General features: G+C 49.3%; 1 protein-coding gene and 1 long non-coding RNA gene across 2 annotated transcripts; both read left to right on the top strand.

The window, feature by feature from the left end:
- Positions 1 to 109: 109 nt before the first annotated feature.
- On the top strand, positions 110 to 3,149 carry NDUFB11 (NADH:ubiquinone oxidoreductase subunit B11). Its single transcript, XM_002719882.5, has 3 exons — positions 110 to 840; positions 2,609 to 2,739; positions 2,925 to 3,149. The coding sequence occupies exons 1-3, from the start codon at positions 634 to 636 to the stop codon at positions 3,049 to 3,051; spliced, it is 465 nt and encodes a 154-aa protein (XP_002719928.1). The 5' UTR covers positions 110 to 633; the 3' UTR covers positions 3,052 to 3,149.
- Positions 3,150 to 4,905: 1,756 nt separating this feature from the next.
- LOC138847651 (uncharacterized) lies at positions 4,906 to 17,724 on the top strand. Its single transcript, XR_011385566.1, has 2 exons — positions 4,906 to 5,286; positions 17,497 to 17,724. It is a non-coding gene; the product is annotated as an uncharacterized lncRNA (long non-coding RNA).
- Positions 17,725 to 18,365: the final 641 nt, after the last annotated feature.

The raw sequence follows: 18,365 nt of genomic DNA, 5'->3' as shown, positions 1-18,365 counted from the left end.
AAGTGCGCTGCCCTCCCAGGGAAACTCACGGCCGCCTACTCCCAGCCGGCCGCAATCAGCAGCACAAAATGGCGACGACAAGAAGGCAGCCGGCGCTCCGACCACCATCCACCTACTAAGGGAGCGCGCTCTGGCCGGCCTCTTCTATTGGTCGCCGCTCGCCGTCGGCCAGCCCTGGCCGCCTCTGATTGGCACGCGTAGGCCACCTCCCCACTCCCCGTGAGAACGCCCCACAAGTCGAGAAAAAGTCGCTATTGGCCAATCCAGCGAGGCCCGCTTTTTAGAAGCTTGGCTTCCTTTGAAGATGAAAGGCAGGCGGAAGCTCCACCTCTTTCCCTAAAGGGCAAGGGAACTCTCTGGGCGATTGGCTGGAAGCCGTGGCCACCCAAATGTCACTGTTTCCTTCCTATCAAGTTATGTGCAGACCTAGCAATAGCAAATTTCTCAAGAGGCCATGACAACAGGAGGGTAAGGGGGCTCTTCCTCGACGCCCCGCCTCACTTGCAAACAAAATCGGACCTGGGACCTATTTAGTGTGGCGGGGTGGAGCGACAATTATCGCGCTCGGACCAACTGCAGCTGCGCACAGTCGCATTTCCGTTCCGCCCCTGAGACCCTGCCGCACTCTTCGTCATGGCGGCCGGGATGTTAGGTTTGTGCGCTCGCCGCTTTTGGGCCGCAGCGGCTACGCGAGCGCTCCCGGCTGTCCGCGCTCGCTGGCAATCCAGCTCCTCCAGGGCTGTGGTCGCCCCGTCCGCTGTGGCGGGAAAGCGGCCTGCAGAACCGACCATACGCTGGCAGGAGGACCCAGATCCCGAGGACGACAACCTCTATGAGAAGGTGAGAGGGAGGGAGGACGGAACGCCGAAAGGGCCAATTGGGGACTGGCGGACGGGGCGCCGCAGAGGACGTTCTGAGGCAGCTGCGGATTGCGCAGCTGGCGAAATCCTTAAAGACGTGGGAATTTTGGTTACTTATTTTCTTCCTTTGTCCCCTGATACCTACGGTCCGGGGCCAGAGGCAGGGTTGGCCTTATTTTGCAAACCTAAAGTCAGAAATGCCGTAAACACTCTGGAAGCAATATAGTAGGGTAACCATGCTAATACTAAAAGCCCCGAGGTGGTGCTTGCCCGGTGCCAGTCTATGTCTAAGCACTTTAGATACATTAACTCATCTAATCCTCAAAACCACCCAATCTTGAGGTAGGCACTTTTGATTAACACCCATTCTACAGATGAGGAAATAGAAACACAGAGATACACGGCTTGCCCAAGCTCAAATAACTGGATTAGCAGATCTGCTGTGCTGTATTAATACCAGAGACTCTGAAGTCAGAACGGTCCCTGACAGTTACTCACCTGTGTGACCTTGGGCAAATAATTTAATCCTTTGGTACCTCAGTTTCTTTGTCTGTAAAATGGGAAAATTCATAGGACACCTTCTTAAAAAATGAAACATTACATCTGTCTGCTCTAATGGAATGAGTCCAAAATGCTCAGAACAGCAGTTGGCACTCTGTCATCTCTCAGCATTAGGGGATTATTATCGCCACTTTCTGCTCACTTCACTGGGCTGTTGGGAGGTTTGTGTATGTGAAAGACCTGGCACAGGCCCACCTTATGGGTGCAGTGGGTTGAAAGACCGCTTGCGATGCTAGCATCCCATATGAGCGCCAATTCGAATGCCATCTGCTCTGCTTCCTATCCAGCTCCCTGCTATTGAGTTTGGGAAGGCAGCTGAAGATGGCCCAAGTATTTGGGCCCCTGCCATTGCGGCCATTTAGGAAGTGAACCAGCAGGATGAAGGATCTCTCTCCCTCTCTTAACTCTGCCGTTCAAATACATAAATAAATCTTTGGGGAAAAACAAGTAAAAGAAAAGGCCTGGCACATAATAAGTACCTCATCTGTACTAACCTCTGGTCTAGGAGCTTGTGTATATAGGATTCTCATTCATTCGTTCATTCTGTAACTATGTACTGAGGCCTTGCCATACACCAGGCACAGTTCATGGCTCTAAGGATCCAGGAGTCTGGAAGTCAGGCAAAGCCTGTCCTCTCAGAACTTTCAAGATAATGAGGAAGAGAGAAAATAAATGTGTAATATATTAGAAAGCAGTCCTGCAGACGGATGTGATGGGTAATATAAGATATTGGGATCCAGGGATCTGGGGTGGTGCTACTTTAGTAACTAAATGCTAGAAACATGGTTTAACAGGGTAAGTGGATACAGAGTGACTGTGAGGGGTAGAGCAACTATTTTGTTAGGTTGAGCTGAGGGAATTGCCACAATTTAACCTCTTTTGACCTATAAAACTCTCGGTTTCCTGTGGGTCAATGTAATAGGGTGACTAGGGAACGCCTCCTAAAGGAAGTGACGATGAAGCCCAAAGCCCTGAATGAGGAGATGGATCCAGTCATGGCTAGATTTGGGGGAAAGGCTTTGCAGGCAGAGGGAACAGCAAGTACAGAGGTCTTGCAGCAAGAGGAGAATGAGGAAGGACTCTGGGGAGGCAGGGTTCGGGCTGGGGTGAGAGGGGAGAGCAGGTTCTGCGGGCCGGTGTAGGCTCTGTGGAGCAGCAGAAGCCCTCTGACCTTTCCTTCTCCACAGAACCCGGACTCCCACGGTTACGACAAGGACCCTGTTGTGGACCTCTGGAACATGCGGACTGTCTTTTTCTTTGGCTTCTCCATTGTCCTGGTCCTTGGTACCACATTCGTGGCTTATCTGCCAGACTACAGGTACAGAGGGTGGGCCAAGAGAGTGGGATGGCTAGGGAGGCAGAGGCAGAGGCAGGGGTGGAGGGTGAAAGGGTGTCTGCGAGGAACCCTGTTGTCGCGGCGCCACTGGGGAATGGGGAGGTGAGAAGGGGGATTGGTGTCCAGTGAGGCTTCCTCACATCTTCCCCCACTGCTGCTGCCTCCAGGATGCAAGAATGGGCGCGCCGGGAAGCAGAAAGGCTTGTGAAATACCGAGAGGCCAATGGTCTCCCCCTTATGGAATCCAACTGCTTCGATCCCAGCAAGATCCAGCTGCCAGAGGATGAGAACTGACCAGTTGCTGAGTGGGGCTCAAGAAACACCACCCTGCCCTCCCCCCGCCTGCCGTTCTGTCTTCTCCGAGCTCCTAATTAAAGGGACTGAAAGTCTGATTGGCAAGTGTTTGCTTTTGTTTTGAGGGGGATATGAGGGTGGGGGTGTGACAGACCTTACAAGGGCTGCTGCAGCCTTTCCTAGGTGATTTAGTTATCCATTGCCATGTAACAAACACCCTTAAACTTGGTGGCTTAAAAGCCTCAGTTTAGTTTTATCTTTTATCCTGTGGGTTGACTGGGCTCAGCTAGGTGGTTCTTCTTGGGCTCCCAAGTAGTTGCGATTAAATGGTGGTTGTGGCTGGAGCCCTCCGAAGGCTCTCCTGGGCTGCGCGTCCCAGATGGCTTCCTCATCCACAAGGCTGACACTTCAGTCTTCCACGGGGCCTCTCTACAGCAGGCTTATACTGTGGCTCATCACCTCTGGAGGGGAGTGTAGCATACAGGAAGAAATTGGTGGCAGCCATCTTTGGTGACAAGCTACCCACTGGGACCTCCTGTGGTTGAAGGCAGCAGGCTGGGAGGACCAGGGATGGAGGGTGGAGAGCCAGAGCCAGGCTCTTTGGTTATTGCCGAGGGGTGTTTGTCTCTCCTCACCTTCCCTGCTTCCCTCCAGGCTTTGGAGTTTCTGCCCCTGGCTTGTGTCTTGATGAGTGTGGATGTCTGTTCCCTTTTGCCCAAGTCTGGGTGATCCTAACTCAAGGAACACATTGGTGTGTGTACATACATGTCTCTTTCTCTCACTCCACTTCTCTGTGTGTCTCTGTCCAACAAGAACTCTTCCCCCTTCTTGCCTACTCACTGAAATTAGGCTGTTTCCCATGCCTCTTGCTTACTCTCTCTCACGGATGGGGTGGGAGACTGGCTCTGGCTCTGGCTATCTTTGCTTCCCCCCAGGGACTGTCTGTTAAGTGTGGGCTTGTCTTCGTGTTCCTAGCATCTTTGTCCTTTTCTTGGTGACCCTCCTTCCACAGTTCACATGTCAGATCCCCTTGTCGTATACTCATCACTGCCATCTCTGTACGTGTCCCTGACTGGGGCCTCCAAGGGTGTAGACACCTCTTGTCACTGGCTGCTGGCAGGAATTGTGGCCTGCTGGACCTACCACCAGAAGGGATGCCAGCCCCAAGCCACAGAGTCTCAAGAGCCCTAGTTTACCTGTGTATGGTGAGTACCACCCAAGTGCTGCTTTGGGGCCAATCTCCCAACTCAAGGGTAGATAGGCCTCAAAGCAGACAATACTCATGTGGAAAGGGAGCACCCTCCCCCTCCACCCTGCAGTTACTGGGACCATGGAAGTGAAAGGGGCCTGTTAGCCCAGCCACCAAGTACCTGGGTATATGGGAGTGGGGAGCCCTATGCAGAAGCTCAGCCTGGGGCCAAGAGAACACATTGCCCATCAGGACAGAAACCCTGCGAGGGCACGGATTCAGCTATGTTCTGTTTACTCAGCGGTGACTGGCACGATGTGGGTTTGATAAAGCACTTGAGATCATTGTGTCTCCTATAGGTGACATTCCCTACCCATCCGCTCTGTGTGCCCTTCAGGCTTACAGCCCCTGAGGACCAGCACCCCACTCCCCCACGCTCTGCCTCATCAGGCTCTCGGGCTCTCAAGAAACCTCCATTGTGTCTAAACAAGAGGCTGCAGTTAGACTAAAACCAAAAATCCAGCGGCAAGCATTTGGCACGGCGGTTAAGATGCCGCTTGGGACGCCCACATCCCACGAGTGGCTGGGTTCATGTCGAGGCTCTGCTCCCCAGTCCATCTCCTGCTAATGTACACTCTGGGAGGCAGCAGGTGATGTCGGAAGTGGCTGGATCCCTGCCACCCACATGGAAGATCTGTATTTAGTTTCTTACTCCTGGCTTCAGCCTGGCCCAACCTGTTTTCTGGTGGGCACTTGAGGAATGAACCAGCAGATGGAAGATCTCTGTGTCTCTTTCAAATGCATTAATTTTTTTAAAAATCCTGAAAATCCATGTTCTAGTATAAGCCAGAGTATAGGATTTAGGCAAGAACAGTGCACAGGAGTAAGGGCAAAGGATCTGAAACAGTTGACGGGCTTAAACTTATTTTTCAGAGAATGTTCTAGTAAAACTTATCCTCTAACATTGTACTCCGAGGGGGCCCAGACCACCATGGACCAGGAGAGCTGCAAGAGGCCTGAGTCAGTTTGGAACAGGCACAGCCCACGTGAGTGCCCTCCGCTGCCCCTTGCCTGCATCCTGGATACTCCCCTAACCCTTCCTATAAAAGCCCTGGGTAACTGCTGCTCAGGGAGGCAGTTTCTGGAACTATCTTCCCTTTGGCTCCTTTAAATTAAGCCAGCTTCTGGACAACTCCCGCTTGAGGTTGGTTATTTGGCAACACCACAAGCAAGTGGATCCCTTGTGTCTGCAAATGCTGGCCTCCCATTTTGACTGTGACAAGCACTACCTTTCTCCTCTCATTTTAGCCCAGGCTTGCTGGCTGCCTCTCTTTTAACAACTGAATTAAAATATACATACAGAAAAGGATACCTAACAGAAGAGTGTACAAAACTCATTTCTTTTTTTTTTTTAAAAGATTTATTTATTTATTTATCTGAAAGGCAAAGTTAGAGAGAGGCAGAGAGAGAGAGAGGTCTTCCATCCACTGGTTCACTCCCCAAATAGTGGCAATGGCTGGAGCTGCACTGATCCAAAGCCTGGAACTAGGAGCTTCTTCCAGGTCTCCCATGTGGGTACAGGGGCCCAAGGACTTTGGCCATCTTCCACTGCTTTCCCAGGCCACAGCAGAGAGCTATGGTGCCCATAGGGATGCTGGCACTGTAGATGGTGGCTTTACCTGCTTCACCACAGCGCCAGCCCCCAAAACTTACTTCTTACAAATTAGATACTCTTCTGGAATCAATACCTGGGCCAAGAGGAGCTCCCTTCAGGTCCTCCCCACCCCCCAAATCCCAAAGGGAACCACTTTCTTGACTTCTAACAATGTAGGATACTTTGGCTTTGAACTTTTTGTAAGTACAGTAAGACATTTTTGTGTCTAGGGTCTTTCGACTAGCACAATGTGAGACTGAACGTGCCGTTGCGTACATGAGTGTCAGCAGTCTGTTCATCCTCATTGTAGTATTCTGTTTCATTGTATGACTAGACCATGCTTCATCTGTTCGAATGTTCCAAAGCATTTGGGTAAGCTTCCCTCTGTGAACATTCTTGTGCACCTTTTGATGGACGTATGCACTCATTTCCCTTGGGCATTGTACAAGGATTAAAATTGCTAAATTGTGGAGCAGATTGGTGACTCCACCATCACTTGGCATTCCCCACCTTTTTCGTTTTAGCCCTTCTGGTGGGTGACTGACCTTTCAAGAACCACAGTGGGATGAAGGGGTAGGAGTTGAATGCCAGATGCCAACAATCTGCCAGGCACTGATGGATACCAGGGCTCCCGCCCTCTGGAATTTCCCAGGGTGGGGGCGGGGGCTGGTGTGAGTGGCCAGAGAAAACAATGCTTCTGTAGCCAAGAGTGCAGGATTTAGACAAGAGGAGGCCACCAGAACACGGGCAGAGAATCTGAAGCAGTTTGTCCATTTGAGCTGGTTTTTCAGACCATGTTCCAGGAAAACTTAGATTACGGTATGTATTCAAAGGGGCCCAGGCCACTGTGGACAAAGGAAGCTGCAAGAGGCTGGTCTGAGAGTTTTGTCTTTTTTTTTTTTTTTTTTTTGAAAAGCAGAGTTTGAAGGAGAGACAGAGATAGAGAGACCTTCCATGCGCTGGTTCACTCCCGAAATACCCATTAACAGCCAGAGCTGGGCCAGACTGAAGCCAGGGGCCAGGAGCTTCTTCCAAGTCTCCCACATACGTGCAGGAACCCAAGAACTCGGGCCATCTTCCACTACTTTCCAAGGCTTATTAGCAGGGAGCTGGATGAGAAGTGGAGCAGCTGGGAATTGAACTGGCACCCATATGGGATGCCGGTGCCACAGGCGGCAGCCTAACCCGCTGCGCCACAGTGCCAGCCTCCAGTCTGAGAGTTTTGAACATAGGATGTCTGGATATTGTGCTGCCTGAGAGGAGGGGCCCTTCCGCTCCCCCTTGCCTGCATCCTGAGTGCTCCCCCAACCCTTGCTATAGGAGCCCTGGCAAACTGCCTCCCCAGAGGGAACCATTCCTTCCCTATGTCTGCTTGTCATGGGGATACAGAGTTTTCCTCTGAGCAACTCCTGCCTGAGGCCAGTTATCTGGCACCCCCCCCCCCCCCCACCGAAGTGAACGGATCCTTTATGTGTGCTGTCCTTTTCACCCCTCCATCTGCACCCAGGGCCATTTGATCCTTGCTATTTTGGACCCACTTTGCTTTACCAATGTAACAGATCCCAACCTTCTTTATCCTTCTGTCTAACTGCATTTGGGTAACTTTTTTTCAAAAAATGTTCCAATAAAGCTGCTTTTGCAACATTGTACTCATGAACAAGGAAAGCTACAAGAGGCCTGGGGTAGAACATACAATGTATGCAGATGTGTGAACAAGACACACAGTCCCTGGTAGCAGGCACCGCAGGTTCCTGCCCACAACCCCCAAGGCCTCACTGCTCCAGTGGTGCTGACCAACGTCCTGTCGCCAGGGTCTAGATTGCTCTGCCAGAGGTCAGGCTGGACGTCCCAGGCAATGAGCCCCGTCTGGAAGCAGCCCTCAACCCCTGACGGATGAGAGTTGGTAGATAAATCCCCTGCCCCTCCTGCCACTCGGAGAGGCCAGCTCTAAGTGTGCGTTCTCCAGCAAACCCCAGAACCAGCAGTGCCAATGCGTGCCAGTTGTCTGCAGAGCCAAGTGGCTGCAGTGGGGTGCCTTCTCCATCGTCTCTTCTTTAGTTCCTGAATCACTTCCTAAGTAAACTGATTTCAGTCCTTGTCTCTGGGTCTGCTTCTGTACGGACCCAAACCAAGGCAGTTTCTGTCCTCCAGGAGTTCACAGGGTGGTGGGCCTGGCTGAAAGTCAACAGGACTTCCATCAGCAGATGAGACAGGTTCTACCAAAGACCAGTATGGCTGGGATATTGTGAGCAGAAGCATGGCTAGAGATGACTATGGAACCTGTCAGGGGCCAGATCCATAAGGTTGTGATTGGCAAGAGTTCAGATTTTACACACGGCACAAAGTTCACTGGAAACTTACTGCAAATCCAGATTAGCAAAACCCATCCCAGACAATTCTGCACTAAGGGGGATTACTTACTGTTTATTTTTTATTTTTTATTTATCTGACAGAGTTAGACAGTGAGAGAGAGAGAGAGAAAGGTCTTCCTTCCGTTGGTTCACCCCCAAAATGGCCACTATGGCTGGTGCTGCACCAATCCGAAGCCAGAAACCAGGTGCTTCTTCCTGGTCTCCCATGCGGGTGCAGGGGCCTAAGCACTTGGGCCATCCTCCACTGCCCTCCCGGGCCACAGCAGAGAGCTGGACTGGAAAAGGAGCAACCTGGATCAGAACCTGGTGCCCATATGGGATGCCTGCACCGCAGGCAGAGGATTAACCAAGTGAGCCACAGCGCCGGCCCCTGCTTACCGTTTTTCTCATGGATCATCCAGGATATGAAAACAAAACATCATACCAGATGCACAGTGGCTATTATAGTATTCTCCTTTCACCTGTGCAGGATACATTTCAAGACACCCAAACCACACACACACACACACACACTCACTGTGCTTTTTCCTATAAACATATATCTGTGATAAAGTGTATACAATAGGCACGGTAAGGGATTTAACAGTAGTAACATAGAACAAATTACAACAAGTAATAAAATTGCCAGCATCACTATTCTTATTCTTTAGGGCCATTCTTATGCAAAATAAAGGTAACTCAGATGTAATGGTGCCGGTCAGAGTGTTGAAGGGTGCACAATTTAAAACTTAAGAATCGTTGGCTTCTGGAATTTTCCATCTATTATCTCTGGACCTTAGTTAATTATGGGTAACTGAAATCATGGAACATGAAACCATGTGTTAAGGGAGGGCTGCTATACTGATCGATATTATAATCACCACCGAATATATTAAGCAGCTAAAACTGTGGACTTGAAAATGTAGTAGGGGAAAACTGGTGGAAGGATCCAATATGGGCCTGCAGATTTTGATCCTGAAATATTAGACTGGGTAGTAACTGGCTGCAGATAAAGTTCAGAATGACAGAAGGACCTCCTGGGTTTCCTGGGACTGTGATACAGCAAGGAACAAAAGATTGAAAAAACAGTGCCATGGCGCAGTAGGTTAATCCTCCGCCTGTGGTGCTGGCATCCCATATGGGCACCAGTTCTATTCCCACTGCTCATCTTCCAATCCAGCTCTCTGCTGTGGCCTAGGAAAGCAGTGGAAGATGGCCCAAGTGCTTGGGCTCCTGCACCCACGTGGGAGATCTGGAGGTCGCTCCTGGCTTCAGCCTGGCCATTGTGGCCATCTGGGGAGAGAATCAGTGGATGGAAGATCTGCTTCCCCCTACCCCCCGGAACTTTTCCTTTCAAATAAATAACTACATTTTTAAGAATAAATAAATAAAAATGAAGCCCAAAGGGGGAATCAGGAAGTTGGAGTTGGGGGAAGGACATTCAGACCAGTACCGAATCCCTGAAGCAAGAATGTGCCTGCGATGTTCAAGGAGCAGCCTGGGCCCAAGGAGCTGTCTGGAGGGAGCTGTAATTGCTTACACTTGATACAGATAAGAGAACTGATATATGGCTTGAATTATCACTATAAAAACTAAGAAGAAAAGAAATAACCCCTCTGTAAATTATTCTAGGAAATGAAAACAACAAAAGTTGGCTTTGGATTAACTGCATCACAGGATGACACTGATTGAGAAGTGAAATTCACTCAGGAGAATTCACTCTAGAGCAAGCTTTCTCAACAGAAATTCACCCGAACTGGTCGTATGCCAATTTCCCATGCTGGTTCTATTTGGAAGCAGAGTCGGCACATCAGACATCAGTTGTATGTGAGTTAGGATGGGTGACCCCAGGGCCAACTGAAGGGCCAGGATCCAGGCAGCAATCATTACCTGTACATCAGTGTGAAGAAGGGTTCATTCACTCGTTCAATCATTTATTCATCCCACAAATACTTACCAAGTGCTTACTCTGTGATGGGATATAGTAGTGCATAAATCAGGTGAAATGGTGTGGGCATTTGCCATAGCAGTTGAACTCCACTTAATGACACTTGCACCCCATATCAGAGTACTGAGGTGTGATGCTTGGATTCAGATTTTTTTTTTTTTTTTACAAATAGACAGCGACCGAGAGAGAGACAGAGAGAAAGGTCTTCCTTCCGTTGGTTCACCCCCCAAATGGCTGCTACGGCTGGCGCGCTGCACCGATCCAAAGTCAGGAGCCAGGTCTCTCATGCAGGTGCAGGGGCCCAAGCACTTGGGCCATCCTCCACTGCCTCCCCGGGCCACAGCAGAGAGCTGGACTGGAAGAGGAGCAGTTGGGACTAGAACCCGGTGTCCATATGGGATGCCTGCGCTGCAGGCGGAGGATTAACCAAGTGAGCCACGGCGCTGGCCCCAGATTCAGACCTTGACTCCAGCTTCCTGCTAATGCAGACCCTGGGAGGCAGCAGTGGTAGCTCAAGTAGTTGGGTCCTTCCTACCCCCATGTGGAAGACCTGGATTGAGTTTCAGGCTCCTGGCTTCGTTCTGGCCTTGTTCCAGCTGTTGTAGGCATTTGGGGAGTGAACCAGTGAATTGGAGCTCTGTCTCTCTTTCTCACAAAGAAATAGTACAATAAAACACCCCCAAAATTCCTGCCTTTTTGGAGCTGACATCTAATATAGGAGATAGATAAATTTCAAGACCAAATAATTTTGGGTAATGATAATCACTAGACAAACAAGTAACATACGTAAGCTGATGCTGTGCACGTGTGTGGGTGTGAGCACCCTCAAGCATGTGTATCTGTGGGAATTCTAGCTAGAGTGGTCAGGGTAGAGGCCCCATTAAAAAGATGTCATTTGAGAAAGACCCAGAGAAGGTGTCTAATTGAAGAGCACTTTGAAACAAGCACTGAGGTTTGGGGACAATCAAACTTAGTGGTTAGGGGTACATCTTTTGGAGCCAGATGGCCTAGGTTCACATCGCAACCCCCTCTAAACTAAATGTGTGACCTTTTGCCCCTTTTCCACCTCTGTACAGTGGGGGCCATTGATGTTAACTACCAGATGTAGATAGCAAGAGGCTTGAGTGCTTACCACAGTACTTGACACAGATGAGCTGTCTGTACACATTGGCTGAATGAAATGATGGAGGCAGGGAGGCAGCTAGCAAGGAGGAGCTGAGAGGCTGGCATTGTGGCCATTCTTCCAGGTCTCCCACGTGGGTGCAGGGACCATCTTCTACTGCCTTCCCAGGCCATAGCAGAGAGCGGGACCGGAAGTGGAGCAGTAACCATATGGGATGCTGGTACTGTAGACTGGGGCTTTAACTCATTGCACCACAGCACCAGCCCCTGCTCCACTTCTGATCGTGGTCCCTGCTAATGGCCTGGAAAATCAGCACAGTGGAAGATGGCCCAAATTCTTGGGCCCCTGCACCCATGCAAGAGACCCAAAAGAATATCCTGCCTCCTGGCTTCTGCCTGGCTCAGCCCCGGCCATTACAGCCATTTGGGGAGTGAATGAGCAGATGGAAGATCTCTCTGTCTCTTTCTCTGTAACCCTGACTTTCAAAGTAAATAAATCTTTTTTATACATATACAGACATTTATTTAATCAGAACAATAAATAAATCTTAACAAACAAAACAAGGTGGAGCTGAGGTCGTCAGCCCCTCCCTGCAGCCCTGCCTGCACTGCCCAAACTCCTGCCTTTCTGAGCAGTGGAAAACTGCACCTTCTGCGGCTGGCGCCGCAGCTCAATAGGCTAATCCTCTGCCTGCGGTGCCAGCACCCCGGGTTCTAGTCCCAGTTGGGGCACCGGATTCTGTCTCAGTTGCCCCTCTTCCAGGCCAGCTCTCTGCTGTGGCCAGGGAAGGCAGTGGAGGATGGCCCAAGTCCTTGGGCCCTGCACCCACATGAGAGACCAGGAGAGGCACCTGGCAACTGACTCCTGGCTTTGGACCGCAGCGGGCCAGCCGGAGCAGCCATTGGAGGGTGAACCAATGGAAAAGGAAGACCTTTCTCTCTGTCTCTCTCTCTCTCTCACTGCACCTTCTGCAAAATCACCACTCAAAGCTGGCACTGGCCAAAAATATCCATCCTGACTGCAAGCTGCATCTCTGCAGTGCCCTTTAGCTCATTATAATTGTAATAAAGTTACCATGACTGACACTCCTATTCCCATCATGCACCTGATGCCATGATGCTTCTGAGATTTCAAAAGAAGGGCAAGGAAATGAGTGGCACTCAATGCCCGCCCCAGACACCGCTCATTATGAATAATCCATTAAACCCCACCCCAGTCACCATCCCCTATGCCCCCAGTTTATTCAGAGGGCTAGACTTGAATCGAATGTCATTGACTGTAGCTCTCTCTTAAGCATGCCCACACTCCTTCTTGAATGTATGCTTTGCTTTGCTTGCAAATAAATCTTGCTTCTCTACTAATCTTTACCTACATCTCACCCTGGAGTTCCTTCTTGTGTTAGAGACAAGAACCTGGACTTAGCCACCCCATGACAGAATGAGTCTTCTTTAAATTTTAAAAAATATTTTATTTATTGGAGAGGTAGAATTACAGACAGAAACAGGGAGACAGAAAAGTTTCCCATCTGCTGGTTCACTCCCCAAATGGCTGCAATGGCCAGAGCTGGGCTGATCTAATCTGAAGCTAGGAGCTTTTTCCAGGTCTCACACGTGGGTGCAGGTGTCCAAGCACTTGGGCCATCTTCTGCTGCCTTTCCAGGCCATAGCAGAGAGCTGGATCGGAAGAAGAACAGCCAGCACATGAACTGGTGTCCATATGGGATGCCGGCACTGCAGGCGGAGGCTTAGCCTACTATGCCACAGCACCGGCCCGGTGAGTCTTCTTTAATATTAATGTAGTGATCATGGGAGTTTTAAAATATATGCCCTTAGCACCGGTTCTAGTCCCGGTTGCTCCTCTTCCAGTCCAGCTCTCTGCTGTGGCCCAGGAGGGCGGTGGAGGATGACCCAAGTGCTTGGGCCCCTGCACCCGTGTGGGAGACCAGGAAGAAGCACCTGGCTCCTGGCTTCGGATCGGCGCAGCGCCGGCCATGGCGGCCATTTTGGGGAGTGAGCCAAACGGAAGGAAGACCTTTCTCTCTGTCTCTCTCTCACTGTCTACAACTCTACCTGTCAAATATATATATATATATATATGCCCTTAAAAATGGAATGGTGGGCCCCATGGTGTTGGGAAAGTTCTGATTGTGGACCTGAGATAGAAGGTGGTTTGGGAACCCTGGCAAACACGATGGCAAGGTTTTGTGTTTGGCATTGAAAGCAGTGGTTCCATGGGGCCAGTGCTGTGGCATAGCAGATAAAGCCACTGCCTGCAGTGCTGGCATCCCATTTGCCCGCCGGTTCAAATCCCAGCTGCTCCATTTCCTATCCAGCTCTCTGCTGTGGCCTGGGAAAACAGTGGAAGATGGTCCAAGTGCTTGGGTCCCTGCACCCATGTGGGAGACCCGGAAGAAGCTCCTGGCTCCTGGCTTCGGATCGGTGCAGCTCTGGCCATTACAGCCATCTGGGGAGTGAACCAGCAGATGGAAGACCTCTCTCTCTGTGTAACTCTGACTTTCTAATAAATAAATAAATCTTTAATAAAAAAAAAGCAGTGGTTCCTGGAGATACACTTTGAAAAGTACATCCAGTCAGGACTTGAGCAGTGGCTGTCAGAAAACCTGCATGGTTCTTAGAGTCAGTCGTCTCAAAGGCAGAGAGGGTTCTGGGAAACTGCAGGGCGCAAAGTGAGGCTCTGGGGCCCCAGCTGAAACTTAGGGAAGCTGATGATTGCCACAGGTGTAATTCAGTGTATACCTCTGGGGGCTCTGAAATGCTGCAGCCTCGCCTCTTTCAAGTCTGGTAAACATCAGCTTCTCAAAGAGAACCCCCCTTCACTAAACGTCCCATCCCCACTCCCAATCCACCTGTATTATTTATTCTCCATGCTTATTAGAGGTTTTTTCCCTTCCATCGCATACACTATGGATACACACTACATTGTGTATATCATCCTTTCAGTTATGGCCATGACACCAGGACTTTAAAAAATAAATTAAATAACTGTTTCAGTGAAAGGAGAGAGGAGAAGGGGAGGGAGGAGAGGAGAAGGGGGAGAAGGGAGGGAGAGAAAGGAAAGGAAGGAACCCTGCAAAAGCCCCACGCTAAGATGATAAGGCAGGACTGGTGTGCTGGAGGCAGATCACACAGGATTTCAGAGGTGTGTATATGTGTGGTTATTTAGAGAGATATTTAAATGTTATGTCTACAAAGCCTGGGCATGCCAAGACTTTACCCACAGGGGAATGCCAAACCTGGGAATAGGTTTATTAGAACAAAAGAGTGATCACAATTTGAGTCCAGATAGACCACGTGCCAACAGAGTGGCCTTGGGAAAGGCACTTACTTTCTTAGTACCTGTTTTCTTTTGTAGGAAAGGGTGATCAGGTTAGCACCTAACCCACAGGGTGGCTAATAGCCTTAAGCAAGGCTGTAATAGTAATAATATAATAGTGATAAATGCTGACATGTATCCAGAGCTAACTGTCCTAATCACTTCACATGTATAATTGCCCCCATTGTTTACAGATGTGAACAACTAAGCCCTGTTCCAGGGCAACCCTTAAACTGCTTGGGTTCAAATCCCAGCTCTGCCACTTTACAGATCTTTCCCTATCATTTTTTTAAGATTGATTTTATTTATTTGAAAGAGTACAGTGAGAGGTAGAGACAGAGAGAGAGGTTTTCCATCCACTGGTTCACTGCCCAAGTGGCCGCAATGGCTGGAGCTGGGCCAATCCAAAGCCAAGAGCCAGGAGCCAGGAGCTTCTTCCAGGCCTCTCACGTTGGTGCAGGGGCCCAAGGACTTGGGCCATCCTCCACTGCTTTCTCAGGCCATAGCAGAGACCTTATGGGAAGTGGGGCAGCTGGGACTAGAACCGGTGTCCATATGGGATTCCCGCACTGCAGGCCAGTGTTTTAACCTGCTGTGCCACAGCGCTGGCCCCTTGCTATCTTTAGCATGGGGAAAACCAAGGTGTCTACTTGTGAGGATTAATGAGGTAATATGTGAAAGGCATGTAGAATCATTCCTAGTACATACAAGGGCACTTCAAAAAGTTTATGGGGAAAATGGAATTAAAAGATACATTTATTTTAGTCCAAAAATTTTGAAATCCATGCGTATGAGAGAGCTGCAAAAAGCTTATGGAAAATGCATATTGTGAGAAACAATGCATGGATTTCAAATATTCTTGCACCAAAATAAACTTTATTTATTTATGAGTTGGAGAGACAGCTACCATCTACTTGTTCACCTTCTAAATACCTCCAATGGCCAGAGCTGAGCTGGGGTTAAAGCCAGGAGCTGGGAACTCAACTGAGGTCTCCCACATGTGTGGCAGGGACCCAAGTAATTGGGCCATCATCTGCTGCCTCCAGGGTGTGCATTAGCAGGCAGCTGGATCAGAACCGAAAGTGAGACTTGATCTCAGGTGCTGTGACATGGCATGCAGGCAAGCCCAAGCAGGGGCTTAACTGCTTGCACAGCAATGCCAGTCCTGGAAGCTTTCATTTAAAAGCATGGGATCTGACCCTGAAAAAAAAGCTTCTGATTAATCACATTTAAATAAATTTTCAAAATTTATTTATTTTCCTTTTGCTTGAAAGACAGAAAGACACAGGGAGATCTTCCCTGCACTGGTTCATTCCCCAGATGTCAGAAACAGGTGGAAGCCAGGAGCTAGGAAATCTATCCAGGTCTCCCATGTGGGTGACAAGGAACCCAAGAGCTTGGGGCATCACCCACTGCTTCCTATGACACACGTTAGCTGGGAGCGGAGCCTGGACACGAAGTTGGGCACTCCGTAATGGGATGTGGCAGTCCCAAATGGCATCTTAACCACTCCGTCAAAAGCCAGCGCCACCCCCCCCCCAGTTTAGTATATTTTAAAACAGTCACACACACACGCGTATAATATTTCCCATACTGGGATTCAACTCAGGTGGTCTGGGTGAAAGCTGGTACCTAAGCATTGTAGAAGAAAATCCAAGCAGCAGCTGGTTCGTTTAATTTTAAAAAGTGTTTTGGACACACCCTCAGCTCCGCCCCCTTCCCTCGCATTGTGGCTGCATAGATTCTGGGCCCCACTGAGCACTTGGGCCATCTTCTATTGCTTTCCCAGGTGCATCAGTAGGGAGCTGGATGGGAAGTGGAGCAGCCAGGACTCGAAACCATACTCATGTGGGATGCCAGCATAGCTGTTGGCACCTTAACTCGCTGTGCCACATTGCTGGTCCCCAGCAGGGGGCTGGGGCTGTTTCTGATGGAATGTTTCTGGGGTGAATGATGGTGATTCTGGAGACACTCATGGAGATTTGCAATGGTTGGTTAGTTGTTGAGGTCAGGAGGGCTCACCCGTGTAGATGCCCATAGTAAGAGCCTCTTCTCTGTGAGATGCACTGTGGACCCACGCGGCTGTTGGAGCCTGCACTGCCAGATCACTGCCCTTGTTCCCTGAACATAGCAACGCAGCCACCATGATAGGCTGGGCACAGAATGAAGGACTCTATTTGTACGTTTCTGGCACAGAACATTTGCAGTCTGACCATGGGTGTACCTTATGTTGCAAAGGCCACCCAACATTGGGCCAGCAGTCCAAGTGTTCAGTAGCCAGTGCACATTCCCTACCACCTGAGATTGTTGAGCAGCACAACACAAACGCAAAGGGATTTCAGACCCTGGCCCTCTCACTTCCTCCTGGGCTATACACCTTAAGTAGGCAGTTTGGTCAGTGAATATGGCTGTCCTCAGAATGGAGTCATCTCCTATTGGGTACCTCCTAAATGATGGTTAGGACAAATTTCAGGATTCTGCTCTGACCATTCCTGGACATGATGTAGTTTTGTTCTAACAGCAATCACAGGCTAGCCTAGTTGCTAACCCTCTGGGTGGCAGCCCAGTCACAAAGGAGCCTAGGAGATTTAGACTTAATTCTGATTCAGCAAGCTGGATTCTTTTGCTAGATGGACATGGCGTTAGGTCATTGTGTAATGTCCACTTGATTGAATGTACTGCTTACTGAACTACCATACAGTGGCCCACACTAGCCAAGAGAAAAGACATAAAAAAAAAATACTCTGGGGGCCGGCATCGTGCTGCAGTAGGTTAATCCTCTGCCTGCAGCACCGGCATCCCATATGGGCACCAGTTCGAGTCCCAGCTGCTTCTCTTCCAATCCAGCTCTCTGCTGTGCCCTGGGAAAGCAGTGGAAGATGGCCCAAGTCCTTGGGCCCCTGCACCCACGTGGGAGACCCAGAAGAAGCTCCTGGCTCCTGGCTTTGGATCAGCGCAGCTCCAGCCATTGTGGCCAATTGGGGAGTGAACCAGCAGATGGAAGACCCCCTCCCCCGCCTCTCCTTCATCCTGTGTGTAACTCTGACCTTCAAATAAAGAAATAAATAAAATAAATCTTAAAGAAATAGCTTCGTCCAGTTCTCGTGTCAGGAGACTTCTGACCTCATATCATGTGTTTAGGAGTGACTGCTTGTCTTCAGTTTTTGAAGAAGCACTTGTTTAAAAGTTATTATTTCTTTCTTAAATGTTTGTTGTAATTTACCGATCTTTGGGAAATTTTCCAAGGATCTTTCTGCTACTGATTCCAAATTTAATTCCAATGTGATCATAGAACATTTCTTGTTTGACTTGAATCCTGTTCCATTTGTTCAGACTTGAAAAGAATGTGTACTCCGGCTGCTGTTGAATGGAGAGTCTCCCGAATGTCAATCAGGTTAAGCTGTTAAGAGTGTTGCCCACGTCCACTGTGTCCTTGCTAATATGGATGGATCGCTCGCTCTGTTAGCACTGAGTGAAACTTATTGAAATCTCTGACTGTAATTGTAGATTCCTGGCTACATATTGTTATAAACTCCCTAATCCACTTTTTGTTTACACAGTCAACTATATTTTAAAGATACCAAGGATAGACAAAATCATGCATATTCCAGGTAATTACCATTTCTGATTCTCTTCTTTCCTTGGATAGATTTATATTGTATTTACAACTGGAATATTTTTCCCTTTGTCTGATGAATTCCTGTTTACATTTCTTT

The sequence above is a fragment of the Oryctolagus cuniculus genome, chromosome X (genome assembly GCF_964237555.1).
Source record: "Oryctolagus cuniculus chromosome X, mOryCun1.1, whole genome shotgun sequence".
Lineage (NCBI taxonomy): Eukaryota > Metazoa > Chordata > Mammalia > Lagomorpha > Leporidae > Oryctolagus > Oryctolagus cuniculus.
Note: the sequence above shows the minus strand (reverse complement) of the source record. Positions and strands in the feature narration are given on the sequence as shown.